The 27,082-nt window shown below is 39.9% G+C and overlaps 1 protein-coding gene across 2 annotated transcripts in view; it reads left to right on the forward strand.

The window, feature by feature from the left end:
- The first annotated feature begins 1,677 nt into the window (after nucleotides 1-1,677).
- The window catches only part of MDFIC (MyoD family inhibitor domain containing), a 91,522-nt gene continuing 66,117 nt past the window's right edge, over nucleotides 1,678-27,082 (forward strand). The window contains exons 1-3 of one of the 2 annotated variants that reach the window (XM_013051014.2): nucleotides 1,678-1,946; nucleotides 2,228-2,417; nucleotides 21,253-21,375. In XM_013051014.2, the coding sequence (XP_012906468.1) occupies nucleotides 2,333-2,417; nucleotides 21,253-21,375 (208 nt within the window). In that variant the 5' untranslated portion in view covers nucleotides 1,678-1,946; nucleotides 2,228-2,332. The remainder of the gene's footprint in view (nucleotides 1,947-2,227; nucleotides 2,418-21,252; nucleotides 21,376-27,082) is intronic. The other variant, XM_004741930.3, reaches the window with a different exon arrangement.

Here is a 27,082-nt window from a genome sequence, read left to right on the forward strand (position 1 = left end):
ATTTATTCTTTATATTTTTATTTAATTTTATTACTTTCCCGTTAAGAAGATGTTTAAATTCAAGGATTGACTCACATATGTGCAACACTAAGTACTCTGCAAAATTACCAAATACTTATCACTGATTGTGACTTTCCAGAAGAGTGGTATAACTTCTTTATATTCATGGACATTACCATCTTTGTGAGGCGATCAGAAAAAAAAAGGGGGGGGGCAAAGGAAATAGTAAGAAAGGGCTAAAACAGAATCTTTCAGAGTGGTTACTTTCTTCCTGTTTCTTTGATTGCAGATAACTGTGCACTATACAGTGATGCTTTGTAAATGTTCGTTCTTGCGTGATAATGCAGTGATCCTCAGAACTGATCTGCTTCCGTCAAGTAGATTCCAGAGTCCAGGCCCCTGTACACGTTTTCAGGAAAGTGAAGGCACTTCTATGCACACCATACCTGAAACCTCTACACTAAAGATAGAAGAAAAAAAAATGTGTTAGTCCTAAGTCATTAGGGAAAATGTCATTTGTTTTTTGGTAAGTATAGTCTGAATAACTGTCATCAGAAACTTGAAAGACTGTGTTTTTTAGATTTAATTGAATGTTTGGTTGCACTGACTCTAAAGAAGTAGATCTTCTCAATTAGTTGGACTCAATTCCAGTTTTTTTTTTTTTTAAGAAATGAAATTCCTGAGATATTATGAATGATAGACCTAGAAAGATCTATCCAGTGCACATTTTCTTCCTTTTTTTGGTAACATGGCTGTGATTCCTCTCTTGTCCTAGAGATCTGAAGAATGAGTTTGTTCTACCGTTTTACAAATGAATTCTGCATTTCACTTACAATGAATGAAAAAAAAGAGCACAGTTTATGTGAATGTATTATTAAAATACTTTATATCTGCAAATTACTTTGTACTTGTATTCTAGGCTTGTCAGATTAAGCTACAATCAGAACGTCTGAGAGTTCCTTGGCTTTTGACTTCCGACCACAAGTTTATCTCGCCACAGAAGCCATTCAGGGTGTCGTAGTCCTGGCTTGGGGCCCTGGGTTGCAGTGTCCTCTGTGGCATCTGTCTTGTCAGCCTGGATGCCTCTCCTGGCTTCAAGCACGTGCAACTGGTTTTATGGAGCTAGGATCCTTTTTGACCAAGATCAAGCCTTGAAAAAGAGAATAAAGGTAACTTAAGAGGCACAGAGTAAGAATTTAAACACTGCTAAGGGGCACAGTTTCAAAACCACACTTCTGCTATCCCACCTGTAAAATTCGATAAATATTTGTACTCTTTTTGGTTTTGCATTGTCCACCCTAAAGGTTTCTCCTTCACTGATATAGTTCCCAGAGCTTCAGTAGGTCTGGGACAGGACTGGGAAGAAAGGCTGGGAGAGAGAGATTGGGGTGAGTATGGCCAGGAAGATGCCAGGGCAGCCAGGGACCAGCCAACTCTCTCCTTTCTCCCAGCCCTTAGAAGAACCCCTAGCTCTGAGCCAGCCCATTCAGGCTTTGGCCTCCTGACCCAGAGGGCTAGGGCGGGAAGGGAACCCACATTGTACCGCCCCCGGGCTCGGGCCACCCGCCAAGAGTTCGAGGCCGCCTGATCCGGATATGATGAAAAAGAGCAACAGAGGGAAAAGTGTTTCAGGAGTGGAGGGGTGGAGGACCGGGGAAAAGAGAGGCAGAAGGGGAACAGTCCCCCTCGGCGGGGAACGGGCCGGACTGAGCTGGCTGGAAAGAGGGGGCGGAGAGCTCGGAGTCAGAGGAACGGCAGCTGGCGCAGTTGCCGCCACTGCAGTGTCTGGGCTGAGCCGGAGGGAGGCGGGGAGGGACGCGCCGGGGCGGCCGCCAGTGCTGCCAGGCCGCTGGGGCAAGATGCCGCCGCGGCCAGAGCTTTGCTAACTTTCTGGGCGGAAGAGGAGGAGGAAGAAGGGGCTTTGAGAGAGTTGGGGGGATGCTGAGGTAGGTGGTGGTCGGCCGGGCCAGGAGGAGGAGGAGGAGGAGGGGTTTGGTCCCCTTCCCCAGGCTTCCAAACCCAGTCTCCCTTCCCCGCCCGCCTTCAGCGCCTCCCTCCCCCCGCCCACCCCCACTGTCAACGTGCGGGGCAGCAGTTTTCCTCCCGGGTTTCAAATCAAAACTTCTCCGGGGTGGGGTTTGGGGGAGGGAAGCGGAGGGGGAGGGAATGTCCCGTCGGGGTGGTGTGCTGGTCTCTAAAAACACTTTTTTTTTTTTTTTTCCGCCAGAAGCAGTCAGTCCTCTGCACCCAACACCTTAAGAGCCCTTCGGTCCGCCCCCGGGGCGGAGAGCTCGGCGGCAGCGCGGCGCGGGCGGGCTCCGTGGAGCGGCCCATGTCCGGCGCGGGTGAAGCCCTCGCTCCCGGGCCCCAGCGCGGCGCCGAGGCGGGCTGCGGCCGGCTGGGCGCCCCAGCCCAGGGTGAGTGCCTGCTTGCAAGTTGCAAGACACTTTGTCATTGTCGCATTTAAAAAAATCTGTTCACACGTTTACTGATCGGGGGCGGAGGGGTGGAGGTTGGTGCGGGGAGGACGGATTCTCACTTCGTAGTTGTGAACTTTTGCACAGTTACTGTGACTCAAACAAGTTCTCCAGGACTCCTGCCCCAGATCAACAACCGGAGAAGAGGGCGGGATCCGCTGGTCCTTCCACTCCCCCTTCCTTTGGTTGCGGGGCGTGGGGGGGTGGGGGAAGGGGATGACCTGACTGGGCTTTCTTACGCATATGCATTTTGGGGCCTAAGACTCAAATATGTGGGATCCCTCCCTCCCCTGCTTCGCTTCGGTTCTAGTGTCTTCATCAGATCCCGGTGTGCTGCTGCTCTCTGACCAAGTACGCGCTCTCTGCTCATCTTTCTGTTTCTTGTGGGCCACCCTGTGACTGGACTCCGTTGATGATCCAGGTGTCTGTGACCCACTGCTTGGGAATGACTCTCACAGATGTTTCAGTAACTGTGTTGTTTTGAAATAAACATGCTTTAAAACAAACACTTTCCAAGAATGAATTAGCTCCTCTGTGTTCTTCCAAAGTGTAAACACAGGCAACCTATAGAGAAACTAATCTTGTTTCTGGGAAACTTCCCTAAGAAGCTTATAAACAAGTCAGGCAGTATCTTTTTTCTCTTGAAGGTAACCTACTTCAGATCTTCCATGGCGACAGTGAACAAGGACCTTACTCTTCAGATGCATTTTCCTCTAAGCGTGGCTCTGATTTAAAAAGTTCTGATATTGATAGAAGCTAAATGTTCCAGATCTCAGAAACCTACTTTATACTCTTGATTTTAAGCATATCTGATAGCTTTTCTTTTCCTTTGACCATAATGTAGTGAGCTTCTTGGGATTTTGTTTTTATGTTTGCATTTGTGTTTGTAAAGGCAGCAGAAATGGAAAAGAAGAAGTTAATGTTGAACTCAGAAAAGGTTTTGCAGAAAACATCCATGACTAAATTAGAATGTTCTGGTATTCAGGGCTGTTAAATTGAATTATGTTTATCATTGCCTTTTGCTTCTAAACAGTGAGTCATTTTTTTCTGAAGAGCAAATAGAACGAATCAGAGAGCTAGAATGATCAACATATTTTCCCAGAAGCAGCCCACGTTCTTCACTCTGTATTGCCAACGTAGTCATTTTCCTGTTAGGCATGCCCTTCATAGTCTTATCGACTCATTGATGTTTATGTTCACACTTGAGCTGTTAATCACTCTTGTTAAATGATGCTTATGTCAAAATCCACATCAGATATACTACAAAAACAATTGATTTGACATAGTGATATCTACAGTGTCCAACTTTAATAATGCATCTTCAGAGTCAGAACTTGCAGTGGTACTAAATATACCTGTGCAAATGCAATGCTGTAGAATACCCCAGGATCTGGCATTAAGAAGTGGTCATCTAGAATGGCCTGAGGTGCAACTGACTGCATACAACACCCAACACCTACATTATCAGTGTGAAAACTCTTGGACTATATTGTACCTGAAAATTGGCTTATCCTTCACAACATAGTTATATGGTGCTTTTTTACTAGTTTATCTTTGACTCACAACATCCTTTAAACAGGCATCAATTTAATTGTAACCATAATACAATGTTGATCTTTTAAAAAAAGATTCTTGTTATAATACTGTGTCTCAAACAAGCAGATTTTATAAAGTGTATTGAAAGAAAAAAAAAAATTGAGCCAGTAGATAGAATAAGAGCTTCAAGATGCTGCCTTCCATGGTTAGGTTGGTTTTACTGGTAAAGACATTAGTGAAGAGAGCAGCTTTGCTCACAGAGCACTTAACTCTCAAGCTCTTGCTTGAGTTGTTTTATCCTCTTCCTTCTGTCCTTGGATTCTTTTATCATCCTTTCAGAAGAACAGTTTAATCGTTCTCTGGTAAATTGTAGTTAATGGAAACTTAATTTAAAATTTTTATATATTGAAATCAGTGAGAAGAATGGAGTGTTGTAGGAAAATTAGCTGAGAATACCTTTTCATGAGCGGGACATAGAAGGGCAAGTCTTAACTTGTAAACAAAGATACCTAGATGACAACATAAAACCTACACATTTATTACTGGATTATGAAGCGCTATCCATACTGCTAACTGAGGACCTATAATGTTCAAGTTACAAGACATTTTAGGGGGTCTGTAGTGAACTCACCATCAACTCTAGCGTTCCTTTCTCCATTCTTTCAGGTGGTTAGTTAGACCCCAAAGTGTAGCTCATTTTACTCATCAGCATTCAGAGTTAGGAAGGTTTTTCTTATTAAAAGCATAGTTCTCTTTTTTCAAAATTTCTACTCTTTTCCTGTGATTCTGGAAGGAAAATTCTATTGCTTTGAAAGCATTAAAAGTATTTTCTGTGTATTTTGAAAATTGTTACAGAGCAAGGACATAAGCTCATATGCTCCAGGCTGTGAGAGGGACCCAGGACCCAGGATGGATGTCAGAAGAGAGGGAGCAGCAGGGACTGTGGGCCGTAGGATGGCTCATGGGCCAGGAGGCTCTAGCTCATTGTTGCCATTTGGGCTAATATCTTCCAGTATTTCAAGAGACACTGGAAATACAGGTTTTTATGTATCATCTCTCCCTGTTTAAAAGTTGGCTATTGATTAAATACAATCTTTGTCCAGGCCAACAAACAACTATACTTTCAAGCTGGAAATGGCCTCTAGGCAACTGATCTGTTATCTCTGTTACAGAAAATAGCACGTAAACATCTATTTATAACTATGCAGAGAACCTGTATAAATGTCTTAGTAGGTGAAGGATGAGTAATACGTAAATCGTATTCATCATATATCATCCTTCACCTTAGTAGGTGAAGGATGAGTAAAATGTAATATCATTTTAAGAGAGAGTGGATCCTAATATGTTGTATGTTAATTAATTGAATTTAAATTTAAAAGATGTGGATGTTGTGTATGTGGTTCATCAAATTGTCATTTTTTTTTCTTTTTAGGATTAGACATCTTAAGATTCATTGTGTTATCAAAATAGAAAATATAAGTACTTACCTTTTGGTGCAGTAGTTACTAGAATCCATACAGCAGAAAGAGCTTTTTAATTAAGTACTTCACTCATACATTTGGGACTTGTAACCAGAAGGGTTTTTAGAAATAATTTTGTCCAACTTGCTCACTTTTTAGAAAGGTTGCCCAAATAATTTAAGTGACTCGGCCAAGGTCTCATGCAGTCAGTAGAAATCAGGGTAGGACCACAAATTGTGGAATATGTGTCATTGTGATAAATGTGGTTGAAGGAGAGAATCAATACAACTGTTTCCTACAGCTGGATGAATTAAAGATAATAGGCTTTGGATACTGTGAATCACTTGAGCCTGTTCCAGTCCCTGCATCACGCCCCCACCCCCCACACGCCCTATTGCATTTGCCAAGACTTAGACTGTTGGACTGTGAGTGCTGGAATATACTTTAATGTGATAATGTGTGATTTAATGCACTCTTTTCTCTTGGGAGAGTCCTCTGAGACTATTAGGCAGACTTTTCATAGCAGGATGCAAAATGCCAGTGAAGTTAATTAAAAATAATTTAAAATAGAAGCTAGGGAGAAAATCTTTGAGTTGAAATTACATAAGAAGAGCTTCGACTTAGAAGATTAGCTGAGTTGTCAGGAGTTTATAGTGGCTAATCAGATTTCCTTTATGGGAAGCCTGTTTATTTCATTTTATGCAGTATATGCTTGTAATACCCATATTCTTCTATTTGTATCGTATTGTTTTATCCTTCTGGTTAAGGATGGCATTTCTCAAAGTGTGTCATCTTTGGATAGCTTCTGTCTCTAGTTCCAGTCGCCGATGACCGTGTTTCCAAGAGATATTTGGTAACATCTGGAGGCCTGTTTAGTAGACATGCAGGGAGTGGAGTGGGTCCTCCTGGGATCCAGTGGGTAGAAGCGAGGGTTAATGCAAAATATCTTAGAATGCACAGGACAGAACAGCCCCTTACAACAAAGGCCCCTTACCTGGCCTTATAATGTCAGTAGTGTTGAGATGCTATCCTGATCTCTTGAGGCAACTGACATTTTTGGTCCCCCTCTAGACTTAAAGTGTCCATTTCTAGGTGGAAGGCTCAAGAATCTTCACTTTTAACAGGCCCCAGGTACTCTTTATTTCTAGTTGGAAATCATTGTTTTAGAGTATTTTATCTGTAGAAGGACAAGTTATCATAGATTTCTAGTAAGTCTCTCTCTTTTTTTTAGTAGAAAGAATTCAGAAAGCTTTTAGAAAGTCTCTTTTTCAAGTTCCAAATTTTCAGTGCTATCACTCTGCATTACTGGTCTTCAGCATTTTTATTACCTACCCAGTTAATAAAAATAGTGCTGAGTATTCATCTTCAAAGAATTTTCTTAAATTTTGTTTACCACCATACAAATGTATCGTGTGTGAACGATAGAAAAAAATACATAAATAAGGGTTGTAGGCAGATGAGATAAAAATAAGTGAAACAGATATTTTTATACTTTCTTCCACCACTTCAGCAGATAATTCTTGTCCTGCCGCCCTACACTGCTCTTTGGAGATCCCATGATTATGGAATAATGAGGCAAAGATTGCATAATTTGCATGTTAGTTGTGTTCCTTTGTGAGCTGGAGTTTTGGAATCTTGATCCTGTCTTGTAGAAACAGTGATCAATGGAATTTTGTTATGTGACAGGTACAGAGAGAAATAGACTGAATGAAATCAGGATCTCACAGAACGATGGGGAAATATATACATTCACCCATAACTATCATGCAAGGTAGACTGATAGGTGCTATAACAGATGTATGAAGGAAGTGGGAAGGCAGAACGTGGATGTGAGAAAGTATCTCTAGCTGGGGCATTTGGAAAAACCTCAAGGGAAACTTGATTTGAGCTGGATGAAGAACCATGATCACAGGACTCAGCTCTGTGAGATGGATGGTGGGAAGTAGAGCTTGGAGGGAATTACTACAGAATGCTAAGTACTTTGCTAAACCCATTGTATGGATTGTAGGAAGAAAGCAAGAGTGGAATAAGGTTGAGAAGCAAACTGAGGTGATTTTGAGGATGGCCCTAATTCTCCATGGAAGTGTTTGAATATCCTTAACTGTGAACAGTGGTGAGCCATTAAAAGTTCTTGAGAAAGGGAAGGACAGGACCACGGTGGTTATTTTTAGGAAAATAAATCGGGTGGCAGTACAAATGATGGTGTTGGTGGGAGGGGCAAGAGTGAAGGTAGTGATTATCCAGGAAGCTATTATTGTCACCTGACAAAAGAGGACGTAGGGCAGAATGAGTAGGAGTACAATTGAGAAAATTAGTTTAAGAACATAGCAAAAGTAGGATAGAGTTCTACCTATATAGATATGAGAGCCCCTGGAGGGCTTTTGATTTTTACTTATCATCTGTGACTCCTAAAGCACAGTGTCCAAATTCTGCTGAATTCAATTGATATAATTGGGCAACATATTTAATATGGGAGATGCTGGAAAGGTAAAAATTTAAGGTAGTCCACAGGTTTGCCTTTTTGGCCTGAGCAACAACATAGGAAGAGCTGTTGAGTCATCTTTTAATCCCGTTGGCTCCTGAAACTTATCCCTTGACATGAGACCCAATAAACAATGGAAAAGTAGAACTTGTACCTAGGAGAATGGTGAGGGTCAGGCCCCTAGGCTAAAAGTTCACCATCATGTAGCTGATGGATGGGCACAAGAATGAGAGAGAGGACTGAGGGGCAGACTGAGGTATGGGCACTCTTACGGAGGAGAAGGAAAAGAATGCAGAAAGAGAGACTATAAGGAGTGGTCACAGAAGCATTAGAGGTTTAGTGGTCGTAGAAGATGAACGAAAATTGCAGTCTGGTGAGGGAGAAGTATGGTGTATAGAAGGTTTCTGTTGGATGGGTAGATTTTGAGCATGCTCACCACATGCTAATGGAAAGAAATTTAGAGGATAGAGAGATTGAAGATGAAAGTGTATGGAGCATAGTGATGGTGTGGGTGTGTGTAATTGAAAGAGTAAAATTCTGGGACCGAATGGCATGGAGACCAGTCTTAGGAAAGTAGAGAATATTCCCTTTTCAGATGGGTATGGGAGAAAATGATGAATGATAATCTAGAGAAAGTTTGATAGGAAAAAGAGATCCTGGGAGGCCTCGATCTTCTCAGCAAAGTAGATGGTAACATTTCCTGGGAGCAAGACTGGGGGGTGGTTTTAGGATGAGCTGAGAAATTTGAGATGAGTGGAAAAGATTTCAAAGAATGAAGTATTCAAGAGGGATTCAATCTGGGGCAAACAAAAGTCTGCTCAGTAACACTGAGGGCTTAACTAAGAATGAATGGCATGAATTTTTAGTGGACAAGGTCAGCATGGTTGATTGCCTTGCTCAGCAAGGAGCAGGAAGGAGCTTGAGAATAGAAGCTGATAGAATGAATTTTTGGAATTAGCAAAGGGTTGGAGGTTGGCAGGGTGGAAGCAGTGGGGGACAAGGGAGGAGGATTATACATGTGTGGGAAGAGTATATTTGTTCTAACTAATCTTGTGTTCTAGGGTATATGGGGAGCCAGAGAGACCAGAAGTGCAACTGGCAGGCAAAGGTTTCAGGGCAGCAAGAACTGTGCCTGTTGGCCTTGTTTGGTCAGTTAACATACAAGGATTTTTTAATAAAAAAAAAAAAATATATGTGTGTGTGTGTGTGTGTGTGTGTGTGTGTGTATAAATAAAATATATAATTATAAAATATAGATAATATACAAATAGTAAATATAATACATATAAAAATATACATATATATGTGTATATACACATATATATTTATAAATATTTATAAATTTATATATATTTATAAAATATAAATATTTTATTTATAAATAAATAAAATTTATATATATATATATATATATATAAATAAATTGAATGACCTTTATAGAGCTAGTGGGGAAATTGGAATTTTTGGGTGTGTAAGAGTCTTTCCTGTTTCTTTGAACCTTATTTCCTGGATCTTGTTGAGGTGATTTCATGGAAAGTTCTAATAGCTGTGTGCAATTATTTTACCAGCATTATATTTTTATAGTAATAAAAGATTTGGGGAAAATAAGGAAGCGTAAATTGACACAATCTAAAGTTAAGTCATTTGCAAATGGAAAATTAGAACGATACAATAAGCAACAACAGAGTATAACAATTCAACCAAATTGTCTTTCCGAGATAATGTAATTATTCTACCTTATGTAAAGGCAAGGGATGTGATTTTTATGTTTCTATTTCTAAAGGTCTTTATAATCAGTTTTTGTTAAGGGAAGACAGATTCTGCACTGGCTAGATTCTGGATGTTTGGCTAGTTGGATGTTGGTGAGTCAGTGGAGCAGGTGAAGGGCGCATCAGTGCTTCCTGCTGACCTAATCTGACATGTGTTTGTGCACCAGTTTTTTGGATGCTTCGCTTTTCTTTATCTTCGTGGCTCTGTCTCTTTTTCCCTTCTCTCCTCCTTTGCCGAAGTTAAACTTTTCGTATCTTCTTTCCACGTCAGCACACGTATTCTGAAGGAAAGCTTTTAACTTTGTTTTTGAAATCAAGTTGTATTTTAAAAGATTCTAATTTAATCAGTTAGGGTTCACCAAGTAGGAGCTGTGAACAGAGTTATTTTAACATTAATTTCGTTTGTGGTTTCTACTTGCAGTCCACTTCTGTTTTCGGATTCACACCCATGTGACCTGAAGTAAGATGATTCATATGCATGTGCTTTTATGCCTGAATTTTTTAGTAGTTTCAGGAGTCAAGTCTGAAGTTAATTTTCATGCCAGCACATAGATTTCATTATTGACACGTTTGAAGAGAAACCCTGTTAACAAACATTTTTTTGTGTGCCTACTATGTACAAAGTCCTGTGAAGATTAAAAATGTGTCATGCAGCGTTTGCCCACAAGGAATTTATAAAGTAGGCGAGAGAGAGAGGATGAGATATAAATGTGCCAAATTAAATTTTAATTCCTTGTCTAAATATCAGTTGCACATTCCAACAAGAACCGTGTGACAGATGAGTTGATGGCCAGTTGCCAACTGACGGGTGTAGTTCTGGAGCATACAAATTCAGAGGTTGAATGAGAAACTCAGAATGGCAACGAGTCAGTTTTGCTGGGTTGGATTGCTAGTGATCCCCTCTGAAGAAGGCGCAGTTTGTAGGTCTTTATGGTTTGGATTATGCAGAGTTGAGCACTAAAAATAAAGCAATTTGTGGTTGAGTAGGTGACAGGCGCTCTGAAGGCAGCTGGCAGAGTACAAAGGAACTGGCTTCCCCTTCAAGATACAGTCCTCCTACTCTTTTCCATGATGGATCAGCCCTTGATCTTTTGGGCTCTAGAAATGTAGACCTACTCTGTTCTTAATTTTTCCATCATTTAAGCAACATGCATTTTCTAAGGGGTATTACTCTATTTCTCACCAAAATGCGAGATGAAATTATGGAGCGTGGGGAAGGTGTAGGAGCTTATATTAAGATGTATACAACATGAAAATAACTATACCAATTTTTCATCAGTATGCAAAATGAAGTTAATTTTTCTTGAGCTGAGTCATAGCATAGTCAGTCTTTGTGTTGAAAGTATTTCTGGTTGGAGGAGATAAGGATTGGTGGCACTGGTAGTGGACACGGGAAAAAAAAGTCTACATCTGAGAGAAATTGGGAAGTTGTAAGTAGCTCAGTCTCATAATTGATTTTGTTGGGGCCGGGAAAAGAGAGAATTGAAAGATGAGTCTGTGAATAACATTAACCAAGATACGGACTACAGTTGGAGAAACAGGACAGAAGAGAAGTGATGACTTTTAAGAAATGTTGAGCTGGAGTTGCTAAAGATGTACTGATGTGCATTAACTTCAGATTTGTAGGTCAGGACATGGGAACAGGCCTAGAATAATGGATCTACAAGTTTGTCTCCTAGAGTTGGTCATTATGGACCCTTGTAGAAGTTAATGAGATTACAAAGATTATGGAGCCGACATGGGTTGGTTGTCTTACAGGAGAATCCAAAGAAGGCAGTGTCTCAAAGAAAAGAAGCCAGATTAGTGAATTCTATGAGAGGCTTCTGGTTTGGGCCTTTAGGAGAAGTACCAGAGAGGATCAGTTCCATGACCTATAATCTCTGTCTATCATTCTGAAGTCCAAAAAATAAATTCCAGTACAGCTCTGATTCTCTTATCATTATCTTATTTATGGTTTCACTGCTCTGTGAAATGCTCTTCTCTATCCTCTCTCACTTAACCTATATCAGGATTGGACTCAAATCATAGCTGTGAAAAAGCCTTTGCAGAAGAAACAACCCCCTTTGGTTCACTTTTGATTTCCCTTGGCCTTCATTCTCATAACAGTACCCAGTTAAGGGTTCATCTCCACCTGATAGAACTGAGAGGTAACAGAAAAGTTTTAGAATTGTGGCAGTTAAAACAGTGATCATGAAAAGACTAAAGTTGGGTGTGTGACCTCATTTTAAGAAAAGGGGAAGATGTCAGAGTCCTCAGTTCCTTTTTGTCATAGGCTTAGTCATTTACTAAGCAAGAGAACTGCTGTAGGTATAGCTTCTCTGTGTTCTCGCAGTCAGTAAGACAAAACTCTTTCATAATAGCTTTCTAGACAAGATGAAGAAGACCGTCCTGTCCATAAAGGTGGGCAGAAGTTAAAAAAAAGGCCCTGAAAAGCCCCTGAAGAAATTAAGGATGTTTAGCACAGACAAGATCAAGACACAAGAGCATGAGATATTTTCTAAGATGAAACTGTCACATAGAAGGAAGATTAGACTTAGATTGCGAAGAGCAAAATACGATGAATCGGTGAAAAAGACAGGGAAGTAGATTTTAGCCAGTTATGAGGAAAGTCTGTATTGTCACAACAGTCCCAGACTGGGGTGAGCGATGTGCTGAGGCTGTGTCCCGATTCCTGCCTGGCTCCTCGGGTTGTTCTTGGGAATATTTGATGGTGTTAAGTATTCATCTGACTTCAGGTTATCGGGTTGGGTTGAGACCTCTAAAAGCCCATCTAACTCCAAATTCCATGAGCCGGTGAGTGTTTGGTGTTAGCATGAGTATACTTGGTTGAAAGAATACAATTGAACATCTATTTGAAGAGGCAGGAGTTCACTAGGCCTCAGGGTAGGTCATCCTGAAAATATATCTTTAGGACAAGGAACTGTAGTTTAGATGTCAAAGGGAGGAGATAAAACGTGACTGAAGTAATGTGTCCTGGTTGCCAGTAGGAGCTCGCTGTCACCTCACCTCTCCCTGCTCTTTCTGCCGTTTATTTAGAGCCCCGATTGAGATATTACCGGAACTACAGCGGCATTTTGTACTTAGTCTTTTGCATAGTCATATTCAGTTGTATGTTGATCTGATTGTGGAATTGTTTTCCTCTGTGCTGTGTGTATAACCTGCTCTCCCTACCCCCACCCTGTGAACTAGTCCAGTCAGTGTCATTTGTATCACTCTCGCATGTAAATGCACCCTAAGCCTCTGAATGCATAAGAAACCCTTTGAAGGAGTGCATTTTAGATTTTGCTCAGAAGTCTTAACTTTTCAAAATATTGGTAACAGTGAATCAATTCAATTGATTTAGGCGTTTCTGTCTGTAAATTTCATAATGATCTGTGCTTATATAATAAATTTATTGTCTTTACAGAATTATGAAATTTTATGCATATGCACATTCATCTGTTAAAAATGCTGTGTTTTGGGGGCGCCTGGGTGGCTCAGTGGGTTAAAGCCTCTGCTTTCGGCTCAGGTCATGATCTCAGGGTCCTGGGATCTAGCCCCACATTGGTCTCTGCTCAGCGGGGAGCCTTCTTCCCCCTCTCTCTCTGCCTGCCTCTCTGCCTCCTTGTGATCTCTCTCTGTCAAATAAATAAAATCATAAAAAAAAAATGCTGTGTTTTTTTTTTGTTGTTGTTTGTTGTTGTTTTTGCACAGTGAGATTTTGATCCATTCGAGAGCATTAGGAAAAGCACAGTTTGTTTTGCTGTGCTTCTTGAATGTCATTGGGCTTGAGGGGTTTGTTTGTTAGTGTTTGTTTGATGAGTGAAGAAGAAAAATTCCAGAGCCTCAGGTCTTCCTGAAATCTGCCTTATCTGTGGTTTTTAAAGGTTACATTTGGGAAGCATTTGTAGATTTCCACATTGTTCTGAGCCTCTGGGACAAACAGACCCAGATATTTTTACTTTTCCCAGTTATTTTAGTCTTGGATTACTTGAGGCTTCATAAACCGGAGCACACATAGATCAACTGAAATAATACTGGTATTTTAATGGGAGAGTAAAAATTGTTTAAAGCAATTTTGTTTTCAGAAAAAGGAAGCGTGAATATAGATTGCGTAGCAGTAAGAATATATATCTTACGTAGATTATAAATGATCTGTCTTAGATTATTACCAAATATTAAGTTGAATTGGATGAGACCTATCATGCAGAAACCCCCAAATTTAAGTATAAAGAAAACTACTTATATTCCTTTTCTGTATGAATATATGTGTATTTTACACTAAGTTTTATGAGGTTTTATTAAGATTTCTGCCAAGCACCATTGTTTGTATTAGTCTTTTATGAAGTAAGCAAATAAAGTCTGGATAACAAGTAGAAAATGTATTTGATGGTTGGTTTGTGCATTTAGATATATCTCTGCCTAGTTCAGCAGAATATTTAAGGCAGCTTATAATAGTACATTTTAAAAGAAGATTAAAACATAATAATAGAAAATACGGGTATCGAGGAGATCAAAACATGGGGGAAATCAAAATGTACAGAGAGACTCAGAGTCACTCAATTTTGTCTATAAATTTGGGTCAAAAAGAAGGTATTTTATTTTTATTTTATTTTTTTTAAGAATTTTATTTATTTGACAGAAAGAGATCATAAATAGGCAGAGAGGCAGGCAGAGAGAGAGAGAGGAGGAAGCAGGCTCCCTGCTGAGCAGAGAGCCTAATGCGGGGCTCGATCCCAGGACCCTGAGATCATGACCTGAGCTGAAGGCAGAGGCTTTAACCCACTGATCCACCCAGGCGCCCCAAAAAGAAGTCATTTTTAAAAAAATTTGATGTTTACTGTGCATCAAGGAAAAAAAATACAGCTTCTCAGAGACCACAATGGTTTTCCTTATACTCAGTCTAGAAACAGATTTCTTGCATGGTTTTTCACATAGGGATTATTGAATAGATAACTGCCCTCAACAGCTCCCATATGCTAGCTTTTTTAAAAGATTTTTATTGGGGTGCCTGGGTGGCGAAGTGGGTTAAAGCCTCAGCCTTCGGCTCAGGTCATGATCCCAGAGTCCTGGGATCGAGGCCCATGCCGAGTTCTCTGCTTGGCAGGGAGCCTGCTTCTCCCCTCTCTCTGCCTGCCTCTCTGTCTACTCGTGATCTTTCTTTATCAAATAAATAAATAAAAACTTTAAAAAAAAAGATTCTTATTGTCCTAACAGTTAATGAAATACTAATAGCAAATATGGATGAGCCCTTATTCTGTACCAGAAATTCTGCTTCCCAGACATGATTCCGTTTCTTTCCACATCCACCTTATGGGATAGATACTGTTGTTGGTCCTGTTTTGGCAAAAGTAGTTTTCCCAGGATCTATAAGTTAGTGGTGGACCTCAGGGCCCTGATTTGAGATCCTCTGTTCTTAACCACTTCTAGTGGAAACTATAGTTTAGAGATGGTATTTCTGTCTCAGAGAAACTAATGAGAGTCTTTTCCTTTGTCAGGAAGGAATCAGATACATCTGGACTTTTACATGACAATATTGTCTCCATTTCTTGGAAACCCCTGGCACATACAGAACTTTATGTTTAAAAGCTCATTAGTAGCTTTGACAAACTAATCATCCTTATGCAGCATGACTAGATTCTTTCACTATTACGTGCTCACAGCATTTAGCTATTGAGGTTGTACATTTGCTTGATGACAGACTGCTGGAAAGAATATCCCTCTTCAGTAGTTGGAAGTGTTGTCGTTTAGGAAGAGTTACCTTTACCGTTTCTACTGACAATGGGCAGAACTGTGATTAGTTATAAATTACCCGGGAGCAAATTTATGTTGAAAATAAAGTATAACTTGCTAATGAACCTAACTGACCGAGAATAGGATGTGTTTTTTTGTGAGGGGTCATTCCTTGGAATTTTGAAGGGCTGAGTGTTGGAGTGGGTCTTTCTGCCATTAGGTGTGGTATGAAATGAGCCAAGCTGCACGAGACTCTCTAGCTCTGACTTTAATCCTATTTTCAACTGCATATCTATCTCTGAGACTCATTCTGTATTCTCATCAGTAAAATGGAGCTATTGTGTTCTTTAAAATATCGTTGATGGTTCTGAAGATCAAATGAATATTATATATCAAATTCCTTTAAAAATTGCTAATGCTGTAATTGCAAAAATTCATTAATTTACTCTTCCCACAAAAGAAAGTGTTGTTTCATTTTCAAAAAGTTGTTTAACAACCATATACCAGCTGAGTGGCTGTTGTGTGCATAGAACATAATGTTGTACATACATTATTATCGAATTTGCTTATTTTTAATGCTCTTCGAGTTTTCTTTTGTGAATCACCATTCAACTAGGTTATCCCCTAGCTTCAGATAGGTAAAATTCTTACTCTCAAAAATTTAAATTTGTATAATGTCAACTAAGTAAAATATTAGAGAATTTTTAATTAAATGGAAATTCTGTTTACCTGGTTCTTTCTCCTTCTTCATCAGTGGGAATGATTGAGATTAGAGAGAGATTGCTTCTCACATTCTGTACCTTTCTTTAGAAAAATAACAGAAAGCTAAGAGTATTAATCCTGTAAGAAAGTCATTTCTGCATAGGGCATATTGTATTTTAAATTGATTGCTTAGAATTCTTATTTTCCTCTGATTCTTTTGCTTAATTCATGCTTATTATTTTCTTGGAGAATTAATTTAAATCCAATGCCTTATGAAGGCTTTCTTCCAATTGCCTCCACTCCATTCTGAGTGCCCTTCATTGTGTATATGAAGTTTTGGCTGTTCAGCCCTTTTGCGGAGTTAGATTTACAGAATTTGGAGTTAAAAAAAAAGACCTCTGCAACCATCCAGCTCAGTGCCCTCATTTCCGGTTGAAGAAAATGTGCCCCAGCCACATAGCTGGTCAGTTTCTGAGTCAGAATTATAGCCCAGTTCATTTTTCATTACCCTCAGTTTTGTCATTTCTTGTTTTTTTTTTTTTGTTGTTGTTGTTTTTTAAAGATTTTATTTATTTATTTGTCAGAGAGCGAGCACAGGCAGACACAGTGCAAGGCAGAGTCAGAGGGAGAAGCAGGCTCCCTGCGGGGCAAGGAGCCCGATGTGGGACTCAATCCCAGGACGCTGGGATCATGACCTGAGCAGAAGGCAGCTGCTTAACTGAGCCACCCAGGCGTCCCAGGGCTGAGGTTTTTGGTAGTTGTTGGGGTTCTCCCCCACCACCCCAGCCAAAGATTCGTCTTTACTTCGGTATTCAGGGTAACTAGAATTCTTTGGGAAGCCAGCCTTTTGGAAGTGGCTGCCAGAAGTAGGCAGCTATTTTCTGGTCTAGTGTTATCTTTAAGGTATCTTCAGTTTTTATTTTAGTCTCTAAAACACGCTTCTGTAGTCATCTGTTAGTAGAACTGATGAGTGTTCACTGTGATTCAGGTTTTATATTCTCATAGTTGTTCCAGCATGGGGACACAACTGAATACCTATGTATTGGTGATGAGGTCAACTTGCATTTTCTGCTTACTTGGAATCCTTTGATGAGGTGATGCAGAAAGCAAGGTGTGTATCTCAGTGTTAAATAGGCACTCCCGAGTTTTCTCTAAGTTGTGTAGAACAGAAGAACTTAGAGCAGTTTCCCTCACACCTGGCTATCTATGATGATGACAGGACTTCTCCTGTACCACCTGAATTGGGACCTCTGAGGTTGGGACCTGTGCATCTTGATGGTTAAGGAGCTCTGCAAAGAATGGCATTATTGAGCTAATGAAGGTCTCTTTTCAAGAAAAGATTGTTAAGTTAGGGAGGAGTGCTGCTTGGATATGTATACAGAATTCTTGCAGAAAGATACAGACTGATCTCATGCATCATGAAGTTACTTGATTACCTATGGGATAAGCGGGACATGTCTTTGAGGACCACATCCTAGATGAATAGCCACTACAAACCTTTGTGAACCCAAAATGGATTAAACCAGGACTGTGGCCCTGCTTCTGCAGTTCAGAAGTAACACCATAAACCTATATTGATCCTAGAAATCCGCTCTTTGAAACTGCCTGTTGGTCATCTTAATGAGTAATGGCTGACCCAAGATATTGAAAGTTGTAGTAAAGTGGGTTCTGTGGCTGGACATCATGGTGCTCATCTTAAAATTGTCTATTAATTAATTCTTCCTCTGCCTCAGTGCATTTCTTCAGTGTTAGATGGAACTGTGCACCATTTATGAGGCTGCCGAATAGGTATTCCATTAAGTATTACAGATATGTTAATAAAACAATATACGTATGTGAGAAAGCTGTACATCACTCAAGTGGTCACAGAAGTTTAGTTTATAGACGTGGAGAATTGACAAAAGTCGACTGAATTTTATACTTAAGACCTTTTCTGAGCCTTTGGGCTGGGTGCTGTGGGTCACAGCAAAAAGCTGAGGTCAACTTTTGGGCCAAGACGTTTACTTTTCAAAGAAGGTGAAGTTGGATAGACTGATGATTGTGATTTGAGAGTCATTACACTTTAGTGATTATTTCTTGAACATAATGGGACAAAGGATGATAGTTTTTCTTTTTTAACCTGAGGGGAACTCTAACTCCAGTATTTCACAGATCAGAAAACATAAAAAAAAAAAAAAAAAAAAAAAAAAAAAAAGTGAAACTGTCCCTTAATAAATATTTAAAGCAGAAGGAACTTTATGTTCCTCTTACGAGTGGGTCACTACTAGACCCGTGTGCGTATGGACCACATGACATTTTCATTTATTCAGTAGAGAGTTTAGAGGGCCTGTGTTGAGCACTTGAATATTGGACATGATTCAAATGTGAGTCAAGTGTGTCTAGAGGCTTTATTCATACCTATTTTCTTTTAGTCAGCAATGCTTCATAATGCCCTGGTTTCATGAATTAATTTTAATGGAATTAAACTTGAACAGCTCAAAATTATATAATTAATTTCATTCAGCTTCAATTAAAGTTACTAATTGAATCAAGCCTACTAGCATGACACCTGGCGGCAGTTAGCTACATAACAGTAGCTGCAAGTATGTGGGACTAGGCTGATGAGCTAGTGTATGTAAACTAGTGAGTTTTTATAAAAAAGCTCTTCTGTTGATAATCTCAGAAAGGCCTTGAGTTGACTGTAACAGTGGAAAGACTTCTGGAGTTGTTTAAAAAAGTCAAGATTTTAATTGAAACGAACACCTCTCAGGAAGATTACATTTTCTCTCGGATAATGCTGAGTAAATGTTACATAAATCTTCTAGAACATATTGGTTTAGCATGCTTCTGATTTATATTTTACTGCTATCTGAATGTGGTTTTGCTTTCTGAAAATACTTAGCATTGAAGACCCTGCTTTTTTTCAGAGACTTTAGCCTCTGGATTTAGTCCCAAGAGGGTGTCCATTTATTTTCATGTGTTGAAATGTGTTTCATGGCAGAACTTTTCAATTGTTGTGAAATCCCCATGGTACATGAGAAACTTTTGCATGTGCAGAAATTTTTTCCTTCCACTGGAAATGTTAACACAGTTGACTAACAACTTCTGTTTGAATCTCTTTCCTTTCCTTGCTTCCATGGCTTGACATCATCCAGCTTCTCGTCCTTCTCTGGCTCCTTTCTAATTGTACGGGCCCGTCTTGGTACTCTTTTTTTTAATGTATTAATTCTTCTGATGGGCCCATTCACTTAACTGGCTTTAGCAGTCAAGTTGAGGAGGGTCACTGTTCCAAGCTATAACTTGATTTATTTAGGATTTGCAAATTCAAATGTGCAACACTAAACTCATCCACTAAACCGTAAAGTCCGTGAAGGCCTGAGTCGCATCTCACAATTCATTGCATCCTCATTGCCTAGCACAAAGCCTAAACATCCACTGTGTACAAATACATATTTTTAAATTAATAAATTATTCTTCTGGCCTCCATGTTTTCCCAGTGAAATCCTTGACCGAGAGCGCTCCCTTATCTCCAGTCCCATCCGTGCAGAGCTCTCGTATTAGATAGATAGAGAGATAGATAGAGAAATAGATCTAATTATATTCTCACGTCCCCCTTTCCCATCTTGTCGTTCAGGATATTCAACTCTGATCAAACTGGACTCTTCTAAGTCTCTCTTTTAGTTTCCCTTCCTCTCTTCTCCCTCTTAGGTACATCCATACTCTAGTGATTCAGGGATATTAAGTGCAATAAAATTACCTAAGTGCCCCACACTCAAGTTGAAATAGAGTCTTTGGTGGTGGGGCCCAGGAATCTGTTTTTTTGTTTTTTTTTTTTAAAGAGTGCCCCCAAGTGAGTTAAAGCGCAGTCAGGACTGAGGCACTGCTGTGCACAAATGTATTAATCTTCCTAATGCATGGCTCTGATAAGGCATTTCATAAAGCTTCAGTGGCTACTTTGACTTACTTATCTTGCCTTAAATTCGGTCCAGATTTCTCACCTTTGTGTGCAAATATCCATGCTGTGTCCCTAATCAGACCTTTACAGTCTTATCTCCTAATGTCCCTCTTAAAGTATTTCACACTCCAGAGTGCTGGAACCTTTTTGCTTGTAGAGTTGGCCCTAGCCGTTCTTCTACGCGGCATCGCCTTTCTCCCATCCCTGCTTTTAGAATTCCTATGAATATTCTGAAGACCGTCCAACATGCACCTTTTTCTCTAGTGCTTTTCTTGAGCTCTGAATCGGGGTGAGTTTCTTTTTCTTCCTTCAAACTTCTTCAGTGCTCTGGACCTCTTATAACATGGATTTCACCTTGTGTTCCAGTTAGCTTTTTGTTTGAGTTCTTATGTCCTGAAAAGGTGGTACTTTTTCCTTACTGTTTTTCCCCCTGGGGACCCATAAACCCATGTATAAATCTCCCATCCTCAAGAGCCTCCCTTTCTGAGAATGCGGAACACAGTCGTTGCCTCTTTCCCAAGCTTCCACAGAGAGAACTTTACACTTGGTTTCTATACCTTCTCACTTCTCAGTCCCTCCTCGTTCAGCTGCAGTCTTTTAGCCCAGCCGTTCAGTGGGATCTCTTCTCCTTTTGTGCTTTCCCTACCATGCCTGCCCCCTACTTGTACAGACCCACTTTCATCTTGTACATGACCTTTGCACATGACTCTGTCATGGCAGACCACGTGTGTTATGATGACTTACTTATAATCATTTTTAAAAAAGATTTTTAAAATAGTATTTATTTGAGAGAGACAGAGCATGAGCACGGGGAGAGGCAGAGGGAGAGGGAGAAGCAGACTCCCCCTTGACCTGGGAGCCCAATGTGGGGCTCAGTCCCAGGATCCTGGGATCATGACCCAAGCCGAAGGCAGACATTCAACCATCTGAGCCACCCACGGGGCTCTACTTACAATCTTAATAGGTTATTTTTGCTGTATGCATGTCTGTGTCTTTGATGCTGGTCACATAGTAGGTGCTTAATAAATCTGTTACTGCAACAGTCGATAGAGATATGGCTCCCATTTGCTTAAATTATGGCAGACTTGGAAGCATTTGGGGGGGAAAAATACCTTAAAATAAGAAAAAATAGAGAAAAATATATAACATTTAATAATCATATATCTTGTGTTTTATCTAGAAAAATGTGATAAAGAAAATACTGAGAGAACTGTAACTCAAGCTACCAATAGCTGCTTCACACATGGAGAGATGCAAGACCAGTCCATTTGGGAAAACTGTTCAGATGACGAACTCATCCGAAGTAAGTATTTGTAGAGAAAATCAGAGTGATTTGGGTATATCGCTATGAAAGCATGCTTTCAGTTCATTGTTCCTTGTAGTTCTCCCGGAAATCTCTAAATCAGCAGAGTTTATCTGAAAGTATATTCATAAGTATTTTAAGATGTAGAGCTAAAACTAGGATATAAGTAATACTGTCTGTCCATTTCCATCCTTTTATCTAAAGGAAGAATTGACCTATAAATTTTGGACTTTATTCTCCTAGAGATATAGTTAAACTTACTTCCTTCTTGAGCAGTGATGAAGTAGAAGTTGGACAATTCTGAGTGGACTGTGAAACTAAAAAGATAAAGACAGAGCAAAAGGATAGTAAACAGCACTTTGGTGATTGGTACCATTCTGGTCCCTGTTCTTGTGACAAATGATTCCAAACTGGTTTTCTGTTGTCATCTTTTTTTTTTTTTTTTTTTGCAATTAACATGTTTAGCACTACTTGGTTTCTTTTTACTCTTTTCCTCTTCCTGAACGTAGTTTGTAGAATATATACAAAAGCTTTGGTGTATTTTCATCTGAATGTGGGAATGTCTGGCAACAGCAGTATCACAGGGGTGCTGTTCAGAATGCGGGTTCTGTGTCATGTTCTCTAGACCTGGAACTTCCCCTCTGTAGGTTCAAAGAGTGAATTATTCTTTCTAGTAAACAAATAAGTAAAAAGATTTTTGCTATAGTGTTTGGTGAAGCTCCATCTTAGGTACAGAATTCATACCATTAAAGGGAGAGGATTGGAAATAAATTCTTCGTCCTATCGTCTACACTAGGTAGGTGGGCAGGGATTTAAAAAAAAAAAAATGTAAATTGCATTAAATAGTTTCGTTGGAGATAATGATGGTTTAGCTTGTACCAAGGGACAGTGGAGTATCTGGGAGCCACTGTCTAGTTTTATGGCCCCCTCTGAGTAGGCTGCTGGGGAAACAGTCAAATGGATATCTGGAAGAAAAAGGCCAAAGGCAGCAAAGCCACCCCCGGCCCGAAATATAGCTGGCAAGACTCTCTGAATATTTACGGGTGACCTTGGACTCTGAATTCTGATTACAGATTTCAGAAACTATATTTTTGTCCTCTTCCTGGTCACACATTTTCTAGGCAAAGGCAACTTTGTTGCGTCTCCAGAAAAATCTGATATCTGGATTTGCCAAAACAGAACGATTTATGTCATCTTTAGACTCGACTCAAGGTTGGCTAGCACTTCAAAGTTTGACACTGTGATAGCTTCTGCTGTTCCAACTCCCTGACACTGGCCTCCACAGAGCTGTCTGGATTTTCTTCTTTGGCCTTCCCGGTAGAGTAGGTGGTCGTCTGCATAATTCATTGCCTGTCTCTCTTAACTCCAAGGTGAGTGAGGTGTGTGTTTTCCTCTTCGGCCTCTAGCACATTTGAGGGGGCCCAGTAAAATATTTTGTAATCACAATAGGCCCTGGAAAGAAGGCCCTGGCTCTGAGTTGCAAGGGGGAGGAGGGGGGAACATCTGTGGTGAGTCAGGCCAGGGCTGGCTCCCATGCCAGGAGTCCCTGAGCACTGTGGCTCCCTGAGCACTGTGGAAGAGGCGGGCAGCTGGCTCTCATGGAATTGATTTTAGTGTTCCCACTGTAGTGTGAGGTTGGTTGGACGCAGGAATCATCAGAAAAATGAGGCCGGCCGGGGTGTGGGAACGTTGTCAAATGCACAGCCCACTCTTTTTCCAAGCTTCCATGGGACGGCTCAGCTGCATAAGCAAGAAGTGGACGAGAGTGAGTCGGTTTAATAGGACTTCTCTTTCTCTCTCTGCTCCTGAGAGTGGTTAGAAGGCTGGCAGCTAACATCTACATTGTCCCGGATGCCTGCTGCTTTCTTTGTTGGACATTGAAGGCGTAATTTATAGGGGACTGTTAGCTGTCAGTGTGATGAGGCTGTTTTTACTTTCCTGAGAATAACTGAGCTCTGGAAAGTCAAGGGAGTGGTTGCTTTGGAAATTGTATTCTAATTAAAGGGTGTATTCTCAGGCTTATAAATGAGATCCAAGTGGAGAATAATTTCCAAATTATTCTCTGAACTTTAACCCTGACCTCAGTGGACCACCCACTTGTGGCTCACACTTGGTTCATGCTCCACACAGAAGTTCGAGCTTTGTGGGCCTTCCCTGGTCCTTCTAGAAAACCTTGCAGGTGGCAGACCTCAGGTACAGTGCTCTCAGGGCCTGGATTTCAAATCAGTTGCCCTTGAGTTGCTAACTTATTACAGAGAATCCTTTCTGGAAGTTATAAATAAAAGAGAAGAAATCCATATGGAATCGAACATTTCGAATAAATAGGCCACACACAATCTGGTCAGGGAATGTGCATTGTGATTCTCTTTCTTATGAAATTTAAATTAAAAAGACAATTCCAACTACTCAAGTTGGTTTAAAAATAAAAAAAAAAAGAAAAGACCTAAATCAGTAAAGAATTAAAAGCATAATGGAGGTTTTTGAGGAAATTTTATGATTGGGAGGTTTTATTTTTTCATCTTATGAATTTTCTTTTTACAGTTTAAAAGGGGGTTCATATTCCAAGTAAACATTTTGGCATATAATTTCTGGAATGAGGCTTAAATTTTAGTTTATAAAAGTATCTTTTTATGGGAACACTAGTTAAGACTTTGGCTTTTCCCCTCGGATTAGCGTATATGATTCAGTATATAATTTGGAGCTCTGCCTTGTTTTTATAATCACTATTCCTCTGAATTGGTAAAATAAATGTGGCAGAAAAGTGACACCCTCAATTAATATTAATTTTTCTGTTTAACCCATAATATGCATAAACTGATAACAGGCAATAGGCAACATTTCATGTTTTAATTAGACTAGAAAAAGAACAGAAGTAACATTTTGATCTTAGTCTTTGGGGGGATTTCTAAGGTAGGAGAGAGAGAGAGAGAGAGAGAGAGAGAGTGTGTGTGTGTGTGTGTGTGTATCCTGTGTTTATACTCAGATATTTGTAGTATTTTCCTTTAATTTAGGTCAAGTTCTATTCTAATTATTTCCTATAGAGAGAGAGCTTACATTTTTCTTTGTTCTTCTTTCCAAAGTGCCTCAGGTCTCTATCGCAGATTTTTCTAGGTCTTTCTGAAAATTCTTATTACTTAACTTGATCCTTGGACATTGCTTTTACATAAACGTCTCCTAATTCTAAATGTCATTACTTAACTCCAGAAATTTTCCTTAGCCCCTCTTCTGAAATAAGTTTCCCATTAAATTAAACTATTTTGTACAGCTAATTCTCTCCTTTGTGATTTTGTAGAATTCCCATGATCTGAAGCAAAGTTAGAATGCTCCACTTAAATGGTAATCCTCATTCTATTTAACCCATTTATTCATTCTGAAGAGTTTTTAGCTCTCCTAATAGTAAGCACGTAATTGGTAGAAGAATGCAAGCCTCTTCTCGAATGCACACTTGTCTCCTCTTCATTGAGCTAATGCTTCCTGCTGTTTCACTCTTCCTGCTGCTGGAAATCTTCCCCTTGGCATCCTTGGAGTTTCCTCTCAACATCGCCAGGCTGGGTTCTGAGGAGCTCTATTCCTTCCTCTTCCAAGACTTTGCCAACTTACCTCTGATCACTCTTTAGTGAATACTACTTGATCGCTTGACGGAATGCCTTCTTTATGTCAAATGCTGAAAAAGGCCGAGACTCAGGCGTGCTGTTTACATACTGAGAACATTTCTCACTTGATGATAAGGGAAGAGCATGAGAGATTTATATTTAAATTTCTTCAGCAGTTCTCATGTTTGAATGCACATGATAGTTAATATTATTACTGTTATTCCTTTAGAATTCACTTTATATAAAAGAGGACATAAACAAGCCCCTGAAATAAGTATCATCCAGTAAGACTGTGGGGGAAGGGGACGAATGTAGTTCTGTGTTATGTTTCTTAGGTGATGTGGAATTCTCTCTTAATAGTGCCTGCTCATTCATTCTGGGATCCCATATTGGGAGTAAGCCTTTGTGACTTCACCTGGCTCAGTATCTTTTCCTCCATTTGTCTTTCAGAAAAATTCTCTTTTTTAAAAAAAATACGCTGACCAAATGGTAATGTGGCTATAGTTGAGATGCTTTGGTTATTGCTGTAGAGAAGAATCGTTAACCACCAGTTATTCCAAAATCCAACTCATGATTTGGTTTCAGGGTTGAGTGGACAATCAGAAGCTCTTTTGGGTGGTTACCTATATTTATCTCATTGGCCAATGACCATGATTAGGCTGCATTCTAGAATAGAACTCAAGTTTATTGACGTATTTCTTCCTTAGGGTCCATCATTCCAAGCTTATCTGGGTTTGGGTCAAGATGCTAGGGAGAACCATTGCCCATTGTTTCTGCGTTGGGCATCCTACGCTCAGAGTCTTGGAAGCTGACTGCCAGGTTCGGATACTGACATCGTTATTCCTGGTGTTGGACATGTTACTTAAACTCTGTGATCAAATTTCTCATTTTTAAAATGAAGGCTAGTTCTGTATACCTTATTGTGTTATTTTAATGATTATTTATTTATTTTAAAGATTTTATTTATTTATTTGACAGAGAGCACAAGCAGGAGGAGTAGCACAGGGAGAGGGAGAAGCAGCTGGCTCCGTCATCAACAGGGAGCCAGATGTAGGGTTCGATCCCAGGATCTCAGGATTATGACCTGGGCCAAAGGCAGCTGCTTAACTGACTGACCCATGCAAGCATCCCTATTTAAAGGATTATATGAGAAAACGTATTTTGTATGCTTAGTTAGCACAGAGTTGTATGTGTAAACATTGAATGAATTTATTGATTTTCATTATTATTATCCTTGGGTAGAGGTATCAGTTACGAAGCTTTGTTTTTTAGTTTTGCTTTTGCTTTTTTTTTTTTTTTTTTTTTGATCCATGATTCCAGTCGGTTACGTGTGCAGACATGCTGGGTACATAGACCATGTCTTCCCAAGATTGTGGATATTTATGTCACAATGTTAGCCAACACATTGGATGCTATGTGGTTTATGCTTAATAAATGCATAGGAAGCACATAGAATTAATGAGATTCTTTACCCATCTTGCTTGTACTATTTCCGACTTTAAGGTCCTCTCACGAACATGCTAAATCAATACATTCTTCCTTTTATTCCTTCTAACTCCCTTCTTACTCCCAAGCTATACATGATTCATTCATGTCAAGTTCCAAATATTTATAGATGACTCTAAGGGTATTAAAGCAGTCAAGTCATAGGTGTGACTGCTTTTTGCTGATAAGTTCTTCTGAAGAGTTCTCAGTGATCCATGGCCATGATCTCAATAACATTCATTGTCCATGGGGGTGGGTGGAGATGGTACTTTATGTAGGACCTTTTTTGGTTCCCCGTTTCTTACTCTTCTTGTCTAGCCAATAAGAAAAGAGTCTGAGACCGATTTAGTTTCTTTCCTTCCTTCCTTCATCCCTCCTTCCCTTGTTTATGCCCAGCCTCGGCCTTTCTTCTTCCTTTTCCTCTCTTCCTCTGCCTTTTCAAATTACTTATTAAATGCTTTGTGTTCTGTAAAGTGCAGTGTATGTTGTTGCTGTTGTTGTTCTTACCGATCCTATGAATAGTTTCATTTATTACTTCTCCCTTCACCCCTACCCTCTACCATGACTGGTTTCATTTCCAGTCTATCTCCTGCTGCCCTTTCGTCAAAGATTTTCAGTCTCTTTCTGAT

The sequence above is a fragment of the Mustela putorius genome, unplaced genomic scaffold, assembly GCF_011764305.1.
Source record: "Mustela putorius furo isolate JIRA1106 unplaced genomic scaffold, ASM1176430v1.1 tig00003845_pilon_pilon_pilon, whole genome shotgun sequence".
Classification (NCBI taxonomy): domain Eukaryota; kingdom Metazoa; phylum Chordata; class Mammalia; order Carnivora; family Mustelidae; genus Mustela; species Mustela putorius.